General features: G+C 40.6%; 1 protein-coding gene across 1 annotated transcript; it reads right to left on the bottom strand.

Annotated features, from left to right (window-relative positions):
• Positions 1 to 361: 361 nt before the first annotated feature.
• On the bottom strand, positions 362 to 17364 carry ap1m1 (adaptor related protein complex 1 subunit mu 1). Its single transcript, XM_085438632.1, has 12 exons — positions 17168 to 17364; positions 16276 to 16432; positions 16107 to 16174; positions 15881 to 16011; positions 12780 to 12927; positions 12471 to 12597; positions 11921 to 12063; positions 9413 to 9484; positions 8940 to 9098; positions 8531 to 8656; positions 1582 to 1657; positions 362 to 1165 (listed from the first exon to the last, which is right to left on the bottom strand). Exons 1-12 carry the CDS (start codon positions 17207 to 17209, stop codon positions 1143 to 1145), a joined length of 1272 nt encoding a protein of 423 aa, XP_085294758.1. The 5' UTR covers positions 17210 to 17364; the 3' UTR covers positions 362 to 1142.
• Positions 17365 to 17422: the final 58 nt, after the last annotated feature.

Genomic DNA, 17422 nt, shown 5'->3' with positions numbered 1-17422 from the left:
AAGTAGTCTGTGCCGGTCCATTCTACATTTCTCCTGAGCATGTCTGCGATCGCTGACCACAGTTTGAGTCACATCCTTTCCAGCTCTCCTGCTTGTTTACGGAGTGCTTGCACAGAGTTGCCTATGATATCATGGCGGCAGGGGTATTAAGAGGCGCACTGTTTGAAAAGATCTACAGGACCAGGGTGGAAAGAACCATCCAGAGTTAGCTACAACCACAGGTCTGATACAGGAAACCCCCTCGCCAAAGTTTTCCCTCAATTCAGCAATCCTCACTACTCTGCACGACAGGTGTTTGCATGTGACACTACGACAGCTCGCTGTGATGATATATACAAAATGACGCAAGCACACCATGGAACATTTTTCTCTAAATAGACATTTAATGGTTTAAAAGCGTGTAGGTACAGACAGAGGAAAGAAAAACAGCTGCTGGGGTGGGACGTAGGGATTTCTAATTGTTTACCATGCAACCGAACCTTACCGCATTTAATTTTTTGGGGGGGGGAGGGAGTCAAACTGACCAACTAACAGCACAACAGCAAAGCAGGAAATCAACACTCTGGCACGTATCAATGGCATCACATGGAGAAGATGATACAAAACATGTTTGTTTTCAATTTACAGTTTGTTTCAACTAATAACACTGATCGTTAACATATAATAAAATATATACACATCGTCAACAAAAAGGAATTGTGGCAGAACAAAGCAGCTTCATACAAAAAACTTTTCAGGCTGACCGAGTGGGATGTTGACCTGTGTGTAGCTGATTACAGTAACGTTAAATTGGAAATGTAACACTTGGTTGTTTTTTTAACAAATCTGACCCACTGTGATAGATTGTGCACGACTCTTCGCTGCATCGGGTGATGTAAACACTCCTCCTGCTATACTTGACCTTCGTATCGGGAGCCACACTGAAGTGAAACAATCAATTTCGAACCTTGCCTATCTGAAGGCTCCGTCTAAGATTTGCATTGATCATAAACAAATGTAACATCAACAAATACAAAACTAAACTAAAAGGAGATACTGGCAATCCTCCGCTGTTACGACTGCCACCTGCCATTGATAGCACATTAGCGGCTCGACTCCACCCCGTCTGACTTCCACCTGCCCACTGCCGGCTGAGGCGCTGCCTACTGAGTCCGGAGCTGGTAATCTGGGAAGGAAATGAACAGGACTTAATCAAATGGGGAAAAAAAAAAAAGAAGGGGGAATCTGAGAGAAATCAAGTGGAGGCAGCTGATGCTTTCCACCCAGAATGAATGGAATATGGAGGAAATGAGATGAGGATGTTTAGCAATTACTGGCAACATTAGCAAAAAGACCAACATGTGCAACCTTGGTAATCTCAGTGTGAAGATCGGGGAAGCTCGACAAAGAAAGTTCACTTTCTCACATTTTGCAGGACGTTGCCACATTGCCTCGTGTACTACAGCGTATCCCCTTTTCATAGAACTGCATGGGTGCAAGGTCAGTTCCCACCACATTGCACTGCATTGCCTAACTGTTGCATAATACCTGCACATATGGGCACTCAGTATCTCATAACAGCACCAGTGTGAAGTGACCTACCTCCGTTTTGGGTGATGTAGCGCACCCACGGCAGGGCCTGATATCCACTCTTCTCAATGATCTTGAGGTAACGCACCTATGAGGAAGAAAAAAGAAAAAGCAGCTGATATAAATATGGTTGAAATTAAAAAAAAAAAAAAAAAAAAAAAAATTTATATAATATATATATATATATATATATATATATATATATAGACACAAACGCACGCACACAGAGGGGTCAATAAGTCATCTCTAACACAATCTCAGATACGGTGTTAAAGTTCTAGAGTAATGTACTATTCTAGAGTATATTCAATGAATCATTTCCTCATAAAATTATTTGAGATATTAAAAAAATACTTTTACGTTTATCATCTAACCTGCACTCGGGCATCTAACTATAATCTAACTATGGCTACCATCCCAGTATGAACCTGGTAAGGACAAGCTACAAAACAAAACAAAAATCACACCTACAGGAAACTGACAGCTGACACTTCACCTAAGATACAAGCCTGTGAACTCTACAAAGAATGATAGCACCCAGAGGAAGTGAGTGCATTGAAAAGAAGAAAAAAAAAAAAAAGACAAAACAACGTAAACTGCCTGCTTGATTTCTAACCGAGGTGCACCCTGGACAGGTTGCCGGTCGCAGGAGACCGACCCTGAGAGAAAGACACTCATTCACACTCGAGTTCACACCCAGTGTCAGTTCAATTCTAAGTGCTAACCGCTGCACCACCACACCGCCCTATTCTAAAGATGTGGTTTTATTTCCACCCAACATGCACTTATTGTTCCATTTGCTGTTTTTATAAAACTGCAACGTATGTTTATTTCTCGAATCTTGAGAAATAAACAGTTATTTCTCATAACAGCTGCACTACTTTGTTGCTCACTGGGCTTCTTGAAGAAGCATATTTAAGAGTTTAATGGCAAACCTAAAGGTTTCAGAAACATATATATATAAAACATATACATGTATAATTCTTTTATTGAATGCATTTTTTTAAAAAAATGTTTTACCCACAACGATAATTGGCATTTTCTCCAACTGCTTTCTGCATAATAGCAAGTTACCAAGCACCCGTTGCCTCTCTAAGCAGCAGGTTGATAAGCGCTCAGCAGTCGAGAGATATGCTTTTAAGGCCGTGGTGAGCTGTGAGTTGTAGTAAAAGTTTTGTTGTTGATGAGGAAGCTGTAGTATGAGTCACACAGAGAAGAGGGAAGCGACTACAGAACAGCTTTCAAGGGAGACACAAAAATAATTTACATAACTGTATTTTTGTAAGTCCTGGGAGCAAAAAAAAAAGAGAAAAAAAAGGGGGAAAAAAATTCCACATCAGCACTATTGAGATACAACTTTCACAAGTCATTAACTGATATTTCACCAACCCAGTGTTACCACAGAGTTGATTTTCGAGAAGAGAGGCTAAAAATATCACTTCGTCTTCACTATATGTCCATCTTTGATTGCACACATGTTTTTTTTCCCTGGACAGGTGTGGGAAATGACACTGGCACAGTGTGTGTGTAAAAGTTTTTTTAAATGCTGAAATAGTTCACTTCACTTATCTGAATAATATCACAACAACATACCACAATGCAAGCAGAATTTCATGGTAATTACATGGTAAATACTGTGTAATTGGCACATCTAACACACAAAAAAAACAATATGCGGTGTCATAATTTGCAGGGATGAGGCGCAAAGCCATCTTGAAGCTGACATGACCCCCGCTCTGGGAGACGTCACCATGTCATGTCTCTATCATGCCAGTTCCCAGCTAGGAGCCGGATATACGGCGCAGGAATTTGCGGGTCAAGTGGTGGCAGGGCTCTGGTGAGGCCTCGGTACCGGCCGCCTTGTTATTACCTTCCAGTACACAGTGAGGTCAGAGCGAGAGAGCGCCGTGGTCACCAGAGACATGACGACAAGCGCATAGACGTGGGATCACCGAGTCTGCCGGCACAGCACTTCTCCTCGAACGCTGCAGCCAAACATGCAGTCGGCCTGACCGTGGGTACGCAGTCAGCAAAACGGCACCAAAAGCCATCCTCCGCAAAATATCATTATGGCTTGTAAGATGAGAAGGGGAAAGGAGGATGTTTGTTGTATCTAGTTTGGTAAGTACAGACTGCATGTGTGGTCTGCACTTATCAGGCTTTTGGTAGAAGTTATGGCTCAGAAACCATCTGCCAGCATGTTTGGGTTCCTTCGACTTCACCTAAAGAAGCACAATTTGAAAATATTACAGCAGCTCTGCTCTCACTGCCACTCAGCCAAAGTGTGGGGTTGCTCCATTTTCTAGTTAAGTTTATAAGGTGGAGTTACGTGCATCACACACACTTCACATGTGCGCTTCCCTACACTTAGTGGTAGAGTTAAGAGGAACTTTCTCATGCTTTGATATTTACATGTGTCTAATTAAAATTCACGGCCTCTTCTCACACGTAGAGAGTGGCGTTACTGGCAGCATTTGGGTCTGAGACCCAGTCTGCCGTTGCCCTGTAATAAGGGAAAGGTTACAGGCTTGAAACAAGAGTTTGATGGGAATATGGCTCTTAATAGGTTCCCTCTAAAATAGTGGGTGCACCACGGTGTCAATGCAAACGTGGGGACGTTTCTCAAGCTTCTGGTCTCCCAATCAAAGCTCTGTACTTTGAAGACCTTTCAATCACTGATTCTAACACTTTGTTTATATGTTCTAAACATGTGCAGAGCAGTTCATTGCATTACAAAATTTAAAACAAGTCTTTATAACTTCTCAAATTCGACTACAACTTCCTTTTTCTCTCAATATTACAAATCAACCAAAGTGTAAAGTACAAAATGTTTTTTGAGTGATCATCTGAACAGTCTGATAAAACGCTGCAAGCAGCCCCACCTTGCAGGCAAACTTAATGAATCGGTTGAAGCTCAATGTGCAACCTGCAGCACTCAGCTGAAGTACGTTAGGTGTAAAAATCCCTGGGGTGCTTTGTGGCTTTCAGATTCAAACCTTTTCAGGTGGCTTCCTTCCAGGAAGTTACAAATTAAGCCGAGAAAGAAAAAAACGATCTTGACATTTGTTCACGGTGGAGTTTCATAGATAATCACGTTTTTTGAGTTGTGGTTTAGCGCTACATAGTTTTGCGAACACAATTATGTAAAACGAACATCTCAGATGCCTTTGCAGGTTTTGCAAAAAAAGAAAAACTGAATACTGCCCTGCAATTAAAAGTTTACTGATCACCATCAGCACGATCTTTTTAATTCCAGGATTATACTTGCAACATCCAACATCCACCCCATCGCTCCAATGTCTGCCACTTATCTGGATCCAGCTATCTAAGCAGAGCCAACTCTCCCCAGCCACCCAGAGAGACATAATCTCTCCAGCATGTCATGCGGTCTCCTAGCAGTTAGGGAAGCCCCTAATACTTCAACTCAGAGGCCTCCAGATGGCATACCAAGCAGATGACTGGACCACCTTAACTGGCTCCTTTCAATGTGGATGATCAGTGTTTGACTCACACTCTCTCCCAGTTATCAAAGTTTCTCGCTCCATCTCCAAGCGTGAGCACACACTACAGAGGAACCTCATTTCTGCTGTTTGTGTTTGCGATCTCATTCTTTTGGTCATTACTCAAACTTGTGGCCATACGTGAAGTTAGAAACATAAACTGATCAGTTCAGCCACATCTTTGAGCACTCTGTGCACCACAACAGTCCGTCATATCGCTTTACTCCCCACAGATCCTGGATTAATCTCCCGCTCCACTCTCTCCGCACTAGCGATCGAGACCACGACATGCTCCAGCTCCTCCGTCTGACTTTAAATGCAATAAACAAATGTAAAGAAAATAAGAGGCGGTGGATATGGACCACTTTATTCTCATCACTAGGCACAATTTCACTTCTGCAGGGTGTGTACAGATTAAAGTGATGAGAAAACACTTTTTTTCTGAGTGTGTTTCAGTCACCGAAGGTCACCAGTGTTTGAAGAAAACCACAAAAAAGAGGATTCATCTCCTACACTGATGCGCTATTCCACCGAAACAAAGAATATACAAACTGCAACTACAAATATCGTACTAAACATCACAGTTTAAATGTTGTTTGTGTGTGTGTTTTAAATAATTAATTACCATCTTACAGATGATGTCAGTTTTTAATGTAGGAAAAACACTTCATCCCATCACTGTGCAAAGCCGCCTGTGTTACTGCACTAATTCATACATTTGCTCTTATACCAGCATCTGTTCGTTTATGAGCAAACAGTAATTTAAAGGAAGGAACGAATGGGGGATTATTTCTTTCGGCTACCTAATTGCCACAGAAAACGTCAAGCATTCTTATACTGCCAAAAAGAAACCCAATTACAACTATCATGCATTTCAATTAAGTTCAGCGTCTCGTTTCCGAGTGGGCTGCATAATATCCGTAGAATTTAATAAAGTTTTATCGAGAACCATAGGAAATGTGGAGACGCTGGAAAATATGACCTTTTAGCTCTTTTAATGGGAGCCACAGAGAAAACAGTAATAAAAGTTCAGACGTAATTGAAATTGTGTTAGCAGCAGAGAGAGGAGTCTCCAGCAGTCTCAAAGAGTCAACTATAAGTTGATGACACAGCTTATTAGTAAGACTACACTTGTGGTTTTAAAGTATTTTCTGAAGAAGGACGTTTACATACGCGTCAATGCTTTGAGTTATAACTGACGCTACAGCTTTTGTGACACATATTACTTCCTTAATATACCTACGAGAGATTTGTCATGCCCTTCCCCACACAAGACTGTAAAAGCGATGAAACAGACACGTTCAGATGATTTCAGGTTCACGTGAAGGAGCGCATGTGTGAAGTGTCCAGACATGTACTGATGTCTGTGAAGGAATCAAGCCAGAGTGAGTAAGTGTGTTTGTGTTTGGCTGCCAGAGCTGGTTCTGGTGCAGCAGTGGCAGCAGATGAGTTCAGGTATGGATGTTCACACGCTTCACACGTGCTTTCCTTCCATCATTGTCCCACACTTCAGATTTGTAATACATTAAGTTTCGATAACCGTAAAAAAATATATATACATTTCCGCCTTCAGTTCTCAGATCCTACATGGACATACCCCACCCTCACTGGGTGAGTTCAATATTCATGTTAAAACTGAATATTAGTGAACAGGTGTTATTAGCTGCCTTCAGCTCATTTAAAAGTCACCTCAAGTGACGGCTAAGAACAACCAGACCCTGAAAAGGATAAGCGGAAGCGAATGGATGGATGGATGGATGGTACATTGTCTGATGTTGTGTTATTGGTTTTATCTGACCTGCTGTTAAATAAATACATTCAAAACCGGTTTTTAACCCGGTGACAGTTTAGATCTTTATGCTCTCTTCGTGATACAGTGGTACCTTGTTTATCGCGGGAGTTCAAACCTTCGTAGAAAAATAAGCCCAGTACTATAGAATGAAACCAAAGATCAAACCCTGTTTTCAGAACATGGGAATAAAGCAGCTGCGAGAGAATTCAACATTAATGAATCAATGGTACGGAAGTAAAGGAAGCAAGAAGAATGAGTTGAGTAACGTTTGACTTATCTGTTTTGTTTCGCTTAATGCGCCTTATAATCCGGTGCGCCTTATGGTCTGAAATATACGGTAACTTCTACCTTCCGCAGCTACCGCAGGCGTCTTTGATGGTGCAAAATGTTTCATCGACATTGTTGTGTTAGTTGGGAGAAAACTTACAAACATACAGTGCAGCACTTCAGAGTCTTACTGCTAGCGATCGCAGATTTATGTAAATTTGACAAGCTGAACGCATTCTGTACTGTATAGGAGACATGGCACGAGATTGATTGACAATAGTCTACAGCCAATCAGGACGCAGAAAACAATGTGCTGTAAAAAGGCGAAACCGCGTTATAGTGAGGGACCACTGTATATGCCAATGACTAATGTACAGAATGACAGTCATAATGAAATGTTGAGGAAAGAGAAACGGACAGCCTGACAAACAACCTGAAAACAGCATAAAATAAGCAAAATGTGTGTGTGTGTTTTCTTTTCCTAAGACAGTTAGGCAGTGGCATTGATGTCTGGCCCAACATTCTTTAAAAAACAGCTTTTACAATGTCAAGTTTAAACATCTGACCCCTAAGAGTATCCCTAAGGATATTTCAGGAGCTCTTGCTTTAGATAAAAAGTACAACGCTAAATTACCTGTGGCTGGTGTAAAACTGAGGTATAATTGTGCGAATGTACCTGCGGAAACACTGTTATTTTCATTGGAGGCCATAATATGATATTTTCAAATGAAGTTTGTCAAGTCGCCATTGTTTCCTCACATCAAGACATGGGAAAACGCTACACATATAATCACAGGACAACTGTGATTATACAGTATGAGCAGAGTGCATGTGTGTAAGTCTGCGGCGAGCAAGAGATTTCATTTAAACATGGAGCAGAAATGAAGCCTAAACATTAGCTTCTGTCTCAGTTTCAGGTCAAAGGCAATCAAAATCCAATGAATCTACTCACCTGCTAACAAGACTGACATTTTATATCATTGTTATTAACAGAAAAGCAGAGGGCCAAGTTCAACTTGATGAGCAGTTGCCGTCTGGTTGGCTCAATGCTAGAAATTTCTTAACCACACAGGGAAGCTGACTGTTTAGCAGTGCTCCCTTACTGCCCCCTCTGGCTAAAAACAGGACCGACGTGGATTGTTTGAATTCCAGCTGTGGAAACGGGGACAGCTGTGTGATGTTGCTACATACCAAGAATTCTAAACCCAAAATAATAATCAAAACCGCAGGTGTAAATAAGCAGCATTTAGTTCAGCATGCTTACAGACAGTATGTCACAAAGGGATGATGAATACATTTTTACTGTATGAACAGAGACAGTGTTTGTTTTTTGTTTAACAGCTTGTTGTTTGCTTAGGGTTGACAAGTTATTTGAGAAACCGCCGCTCGACGGAGATCATACCTGGATGCCTGAGGTAGTGAAGTATGGGATCTCAAACTTGACACTGATTGGTGGTTTCCCCTCCTTATCTTCAGCCTCTACGCTCGGGAGGCCGAAGTGGGCTCGCATCAAATACTCCTTTCCACCCTGTGAGAAGTTGCAACACAAGCTCTTTAATAAAAGACGAAAACAAACTATAAATCTACTGTGTTTCAGCTTGTAAAAGGAAAACCAGATTGTATAAAGGCCCACAGCTGCTCCGCGTTGTTTCAGAGAAGTATAATTACAATCTGCATGTTTTTATTAACAATAAAAACCAGAATTGTGTAGCTTTATAACATAAGCAAACTACCATCCAAAAGCCTAGGGTAATATTACACAATTTCTGCAACCATATGTATGAAGCTCGTGAGTCACAGTTTCTGCTCACAGGGAAAGACTTGATTGACCAGACGATCTCACTGTTCTCAGGCACCCACTTCACACTGCCCACTGTGGTCTTGAATTTGGGTGAGTCAGCGTCCGTTGGCACGGGAATGTGAATCTCTACGTTGTTGGCTGTGGAACGCCTCTTGAACTGACTCTTTGCCTAAGAACCAAAACAAGCAGGTCAAGTCTAACACGCTGCTCTGCCTAAACAGGGTATTAAAACAGGGCTTAATTTAATGCGCATTTAAAACCTTAATAGTCAGAGTTACCACGCATGACAACATGATACAGTACATAAGCAGCCTGATCATAATTGCTGTATGCTTTGCCTGACTGAACATATAGAAGCTTAAGCCAGGCTGAGCTCCAATCATTTGTAACTCCACTTAAATTTTTCTTTAAATCTGACAGCAATAATAGTTCAGCTACACATGACGCGGGCAACTAAATGTACCCACTGAAAAAGCTTCCAACCTTAATCATGTACTCAATCCGACTGTGAGAGTGCTTCTCGATAACAGACTCAATCCAGATCAGGGGCTTCACCTGAAACAGAAAAACCACATCGATTTTAAGTGCACAAATGTCGAACGCACCACTTTAAATAACACATGACTTAGTCGCCACCCAGAGGGCAGCAGGTGTTACTACAGCAACCGAATATAAGTCATTTTGAGACTAGCTTGTACATTTATTTTGTTTCTACAGCAACCAGCAAAAGATACTCATATACTCATGCTGCAGTGGTGTCGGCTGTATTGTGTGAAATCTTGTAAAGGAAAATTAGGGAGAAACAGAGATTTCTCAAAACTTTGGAGTGACTTTGCAATCTGCGTTATTATGTAACTGCTTCTTGGTATATCCTTTTAAAATAGACGGTTACATCATCAAGTTACAAGAGACTGAACTTTAATCTTGTTTGATCAACTTTAATGTTTCCTTTGTATTTTTGTACCTTACGATATAAAGCGCTTTCGAGGCAACTGTTGTTGTGATTTGGCTCTATATAAATAATCTTTATTTATGAACTATGCCCAGCAAGCACAGATCTGGATTTAAAATGAACAGGTTTGTATTTTTTGTCCACACGCAGACAGCCTTCGTGCTTAATCTGACGCACAGGTTATGGTATAGAAGCAGGTATAATATGGAAAAACCAAAGTATAAAAGAAACCATCCTTCAAACAGTTTTTACACGTATACGGTAAAGGGCTTAAAAGGCATAAAATAAAATACAGACAATTTAAAAAGTATTAAGAAGCTTAGCTGAGTAATATAACCAAGAAAAATTGCTTCTTAGATTAACAATTTCAGTTCTGCGCGCTGCAGCTCCTTGTTAACTAAAACTGAAAGACTTCTGCTCAACTACACCACTTCCTTTCCGGCACGCTTACTGGTAAAACTGTTGTGAAACACTTATAGAAACCATGAACCGAGTCCAAACTGGCAGAACATTGTAAGTCTGCCTATAGATTACCATTTGACTCAACAAATGCAATTTATCAGTTCCTTTCATCGAAAAAAGTTTGTCATTTTAAACGTTTTTTGAGAGTAGAGGATGATGGTTGAGCTCTTATCTGCTCTCTTTTTGTTTTTTGAGAGTGTTTTTTTCCCCCTTCAGAAAAAAAGCACAGTTAAACACTATTCATAACACACGCCTATGTGTGACAACCACAGACCAAGTACTAAACCGTGTGGTTGTGTTTCACCTGTTTTCTTCTGTGGTTATCACAAACATTGATGAACAGATGAGGTACTAGTCTAAGCTGCTGGCTCATGAATACAGGCGTATTTACCCCATATGTGTATTTGTACAGGTATATAATGACTTTAATATATTCCCTTTGGGGTTTTTTTTTCTTTTCTTTTTTTTTTCCTTTCTTTCTTTTTTGTTTGCTTTGTTATGTTTTATGCTTTTCTTGATAATGAATAAAACTGTTTAAAGAGAAAAACATTGATGAACAGATGAGGTACTAGTCTAAGCTGCTGGCTCATGAATACAGGCGTATTTCTGTATACAAATAATTCTGCAACAAACCCCCCACCGTCGCTACCACCCCGAAACAGCCTTCTCCCAAAGGAGTTCTATTCAAAATATTTTTAACCTGTTTTTTTATATTAGTTCTGGTTCAAATTCACTTTACTTAAAATATCTATTTTAATCAAACCAGAAATAACAGAAAAACGCAAAGACTCGCATAACATAAAGTATATGGGAAAATAAAGCAACACTTACTTAACTATAAGCAGACCAATTGCGTAGTTGCCCCCTACAGGCCCATTTTGAAAGGAAAAGCCCAACATAAAACATTTTGAAATGGGTTTTTTTTTGTCCCCCAAAAAGAAGCAAGCAAACACTTTATCTTCTTGGTAATTAAAAACACTCACTAAGGTGACATTAGGAGGCTTTATAGCAGAGGTTCTCATACATTTTCTGGAAAGCTTCCACTTCAGATGCAGAAAATGCTCCTTAATTTCTATCAAGCTGAATTTCAGTGCAATAATCGTCACAAAGCAGCATCAGCAGTAACAGTTTTTAGTTTACATAGAATCAAAAATCTGTTCATTCAAATTTAGTTTCACTACTTGGTCACCCATGCTCCACCTGCAGTGGCTCTACTGCCCACCTGTAGGGCCTGCCCCACGGTTTATGAACCACTGCTTTAAAGGGTAAATGTAATTTGATTATTTCCACAAGTGGCTTCAGCTTAAATGATGAGATCAGATTTCAGTAGTGAATTCTATGCACGACCTCATTTGATTTGAAGCAGTAAGCAGATCCGCATGTTCACGTGTACACAGTCTTCATTCCAATCAGATTATCTGTCTGGATTCCTTTAATATACGCCCAGTTCTTTCACTGTTACAGCACTATGTATGTATGTTCACTGCATGTCCGTTTGCAGGTGTGTCAGACCCTTTCGGAGCCTTCCTCTGGTTTGGACTCTAACTACTCGACTTGTTCAGCCACATATTACTCACGTGAGTGTTGAGGCGGTAGGACATGAGCTCAAACTCTCCGTCGGGAGGAATGAAGGAGATGGTGCGGTCGTTCTCAAAGCGAGACAGACGGACACACTGGTGAAACTTGACATCCTCCAGCTCTACTGATTTACTCTTCCCTCCTGCAAATACAAGCATCAGAGGCGATTTAACGCGATTAACCAAATTAGCACGAATCAGGCACAGACTAAATAGTTGTTCTAAATAAAATGCGATTTTCCACATGGTACGGCAGGCTGTCAACCAATCAGAATCTCAGTGGCTTGGCTCAGTTCCTTCTGTCAATGTGTCAAAGTATCCTTGTGCAAGATACCGAACCCCGAGTTCCCTCCGATGCATCCATCAAAATGTGAGCGTGTGTGAACGTTAGATAAAAGCGCTTAGGTAAAGATACAAGAACTATGTGTGCTTAAATGACAGAAAAGCACTGTCATCTGGTTATTTTTACATCTATTATTACATCAACTATTCATTTATTGCTCGAAAGCTTCAATGCTTTTTTTTTCTTAGCAGCAAAGAAACAACTCACGTCCAGTGTTTTCAAACAGAACTTTGTCGTTCAGTCCGAGCCGTAGCTCGGGCATTCCAGAAAGGAAGACACGCATCTTTATGGAACCAACAATCTCGCTACGGAGAACATTGCCGTTGGCACTAACCTGAAAGACAGTCAATGAGTAAAGAGGAACAGATGAAAGCACATATTAGCGATCAAAGACTGTACACACAAAACAGCAAGCTGGACAGTCGGAATGCGCTGTGACGCACCGGGAGAGGAAGTTTACAAACACTCTGACCGGCATTCCTTATGCAACTCGGGCCTTCTAAAACAAGTTCCTACCAGGAGGTTCACTGACTCAATGACGTCCAGGAAGACCTCATTTTTCCTGTACTTGATACCCTCTGACCTCCAGGAGACAGCGTTGGTGACTGTGGCGGGGGGTCGCGGGGCTCCAGTGTCTAGCTTGTGGCCCTCCTGAGTTATGTATCTGAGAGACAAAAAAATGTAAACAGGAGAAAAACCTGAGAAAAGGGGAAATTAACTGTCTGAGATGGCGAGTTCCCAGAAAACATCAAAGAAGAACAGAGATTGTTGATTTTATGAGGGAGGATTGTCTGACTTATTACTGTACTCATGTGGGGGAAATCCAGAGTTGGTTTGCTGCACGTCTACATCACTCACTTTTGAAAGACTAAACGGTCATTTACAGTCGTTTATGGTGATGACAGTAAGATCTTTTTGACTTGTAGGTATGCAGAAATGACGGGATAATACCACAAGGGAAAGCGCAAACTGTAAAAATCGGACATAAATAAATAAAACAATCAAATATGCTTTTTAGCACAGTGATTTGCACTGATTGAAAACCTGAGAAAATGTCATCGGGAAATTAGCAGTTAAAGCAGTAATGATTACAAATGACAGGAATTTGGCTGCATTCAGCCGCAGGTAAAACGATCTCTGTTTAAGATCTACTGTTTTTTCTACTGAGATTAGATGCACTTTATTGTTTGAGTGATTACAGTGTTTTTTTATTCAGGAAACTTCGGGGCTGTTGGTTTTTTTGTACTACGAAGGTCAATCACTTCTTAACAGGTTACGTAGCTAGGGTAACTTGTGCTGCGAACCAAACCTGCCCCAAAACAGGTTATGTCTGAGATTAAAGACCAACCTGAGAAATCCTCACCTACTGACCAAGCCGGTCTCTGGAAATTAGCGTCAGCATTCCTTAAAGACCCCTTATATTTCTGTGCACGTATAGTAGGAGCAACAAAAGTATTTTTTTTTCCTTACATGCCATTTTATTCCTTGATTTTTTCCCCCTATGATCCTAAAACTTGATACCCATTTGTAGGCATACGTAGGTTTAAGGCTATGTTTGAATTTCATTTTTGATTTTATTCACTGCTTGTTCTCAGCCAGCAGCTGAAAGGATAAAACTGTCTGTTAAACATTAATTTAATGAAATACTCAATTATAATCCACCAGATTCTCCTGCGTCATAATGACAAACATCCAGCTTTCAAATAGGATCAACTTTATTTATAAAGCAAATCTTGACCAAAGCGCTTAAAGGGCTCTAACATTCGCACGGTGCTTTTAATACTAATCTACTGTACAGTGGTTTTCCTCTCACACACACACACACACCCACGGCTCTCGCTCAGTTAGCTTTGTAATAGCCTGCCGACGTGTCTGCAGCAGCTGTGTTACTTTCAGTCTGTATCATGTGCTTAACGTCTTTGCATTTTTCCCATAGTTACGTTTTATCTACCGTTACAGATTCCTCAGCCTCTCGTCACATGCTTCCAATAACGCCCGATTCATGTCAACACATAGGGGAAAGTCTGGCTTACTGAGCAAGTTGATAACTGGCTTCACATGACTGCTTATCACGATTGCTAATGTTATGGTAAGTGAATCCAGATAAGGAAGAGATAGCCTGGCTTTGTTGAACTCATTGTGTTTGAGGCCCAGTTGTTTATCAGCAACAGCTGTCTTAGTATGGTTAGCTCAAAAAGCACCCTAAAGCTAATTTCCAATAATCTTGTCGTTTATTCAGGCAGCACAGTGATTCAGCGATTAGCGCTGGTTCAGGCTCAGCTGGGCGCATTCTGTGTATGTTTTCTCTGAGTGCTCCAGAGACGTGCGGTATGATCTGGACAGGTCACCAGTCCATCACAGAGACATCCAACCATTCAAACTTACATTGACACCTTAAAGCCAATTCAGAATCACCAGTTAACCTAACAAGTTAACAACCTAACAAGTTAACAACCTAACCTATGTCTTTTGGACTGTGGGAGGAAGGCTCCACACACGAGCCAGTCAGCAGGTGAACTGAAACCCAGAGCCTTCTTCTTAAACTGAAATAAACTGGTTTCAAAAACATTTTCTTTTTGATTAACTTTGCAGCTGTACAGATGTCAGACCTACACTGTAAAGTGCAGCATTATATCATGGAGATTATTTTGTCTTTTATTACAAGCCCAATTCTAACAGTTGGGATGCTGTGTAAAATATAAAACCCCCCCAGAATGCAGCGATCTGCAAATCTCATAAACCCACATTTTATTCACAACACAACGTAGAAAACACACCAAAGGTTTAGCTCTGAGTGAATTTGATGGCAGCAATAAGTCGAAAAATAAAGTTGGGATGAGGCAACAAAAGAGTGGGAATTAAGTGGCACTAAAAAGAAACGTCTGAAGGAAAATTTTGCAACTAATGAGGTTAACCGGCTACATGATCAGGTATTAAAAGAACATCATAAAAACACAGAGCTTGTCTGACATCATCAAACTCAAAATTTTAATTTCAACCTTTTTTTTCTTAAGATTTTCACAGATTAAACATTTGGTAAGAACCCAGATTTTCCTGTGAATAAAATCTGGGTTCATGAGATTTGAAAAAAATCACTTTTTACTATCTTGTTTACATTTTACACAACATTTCAACTTTTGGTTAGCCCTCCCAATTGTAGGATTCAGGGGTATCAATCAATACTGGTATCAATGAAAGACTATTAATAAGTTTTCAGTCTTGGATGAGTACCTCAACCTGCTCTGTATACCTCATTGAAAACAGACTAGGTTCACGTTTAGAGAGTCTGCCATGTTGTATGGTTTCTAAAGAACTTTTTCATAGCCACCACAACCTCTCCTACACACATTTAAAGGGTGAGCCCAAGGGTATTCATATGGTTGCGATCTGCAGTTTCACCACTAGATGGCAGTAATTTGCTTCTTATAACTGTTACAGTATGCTAGGAGCCCCATGACTTTGCTTATATATGTTTTAGTTATGAATTACTAAAATGTTATTTTACACATTTGAGTTTCTTTGGTGTAAGAATAAAAATGGACCCATGACCCTGAAAATCCAGCACTTATGAACCCTCATGTTACCTGCAGTGAGACAGCAGCTAAGAGGATACTCACTCTTGGAGAATTTTGCTGTCAGTGGTCTGAGGATAGCCAAAGTCCATCAGCTCATCCATGAGTTCATATATGATAACAAAGTTGTCTCTAATGCTCTCCTCCTCTAATTCTTTGAAATACTCTGAAAAAACCTAAAACAACACAAATAAACACGTTGCACTTGTAGCAAAAGTATATGCATGTGTTATTGTTATTAACTAAAAGCTGGTGAATAATTAAATCATACCTGAACAATTTTGTACAAGAAAGAGAAAACCAGGGAGACGCTGGCATTTTTTTTGGATGTTGCAACCACTGATGTGGCGTGTGTTAAGAAGTGTAACTACAGGACAGAGAGTAAGTACAACACGTGCACACCGTAAATGTTGATGTGTTTTGAGGATTAATAAGGATACAGTAGAGATTATTGTGTTTGATCCACATGAAACGGACGCCGCCATGAGCCAGAATTGGTGATAGCGTGCCCTCTTCCTCTTTGTCCATCAGAAGGGTCATGAAGTGCTCAATCTCTGACATATCCACATCTCCCCGATAATTTCGGCACACCAAGACCTGAAAGAGAAAAACAGCACATGTGCAGCTTTCATTAATATCAGTAAGTCACTGTATTTTCACATTAAAGCTCAAAACATGCGTTGCTGCCCAAAAAAGAAAAGAAAAGGCATGAGTATATTCACTGTATCTCAGAATGTATGTAAAGCCAGGGCAGTATATAGCAACAATATCATCATAACAACAGATATTTACATCTCCATATGTGCAGGCAATCTCCTTCACACCAAACACAAAGTTTTTTTTTTATTTAAAAGGGATTCACGTGTTATTATTACACCTGCAAGGCTAAAGCAGAGACGTGGGTGGAAACTAAATACAGGTAAACCTGATACCTTAGGAATTTTTCATGCCCTTTATGTCTTTTCCACTTTTCCATTGATTTAGTCGGATTCAAAACCGACTGTTCGTGTAAATCACAAAGCATCATCACAAGCCCCCGGGCTGTAAATTCAGTGTACAACTCCCTGCTGCTAACAGCTGGTCCCCTGGCTGTTAGTCATCGGGTTACATTTTTATTCAACGCTATCGCCTGACATCACTCCAGGTGACACCTGTCATATAAATTGAAAATTGCTGACTTTCGTTACAAGGTAAACCCTCTAAATTGCAGTGTGAACCGTTGAAGATACGCTAGCTGCTCGCTGCAGACTGAGCCGCATTATAATCTGTCAAGCAAGAATGTGCTAGCTAGGCTAACCTTAGCTTAGCATCGCCCCTCCACTGTTACTTTACCTTTCCCTTCAAATCCAAGACGTACACGGCGCTCGCAGACATCTTGAACTTATTTACACGAGCCCAGCTAAGCTCGTTATCAGTTGATAATGTTGGCGAAAACTAGTTCAGTGCTAAAAATCAAAGAACAGACTTCCATTCATAATACTGAAAAGAAGAACACAACCCTTCCCCTTTTCTTAACACTCTACATTCGCAAGGAGCGCCCCCTGTGGAATAGGAGGGAGCACTACAAGTCTCTGGCATCCTTTTTTT

This window comes from Copadichromis virginalis, linkage group LG18 (genome assembly GCF_057382275.1).
Source record: "Copadichromis virginalis isolate Kocher_CV1m ecotype Utaka linkage group LG18, C_Virginalis_male_GT1.1, whole genome shotgun sequence".
Classification (NCBI taxonomy): Eukaryota; Metazoa; Chordata; class Actinopteri; order Cichliformes; family Cichlidae; genus Copadichromis; species Copadichromis virginalis.
The sequence above is the reverse complement of the archived record's forward strand: the minus strand, read 5'-3'. Positions and strand labels throughout refer to the sequence as shown.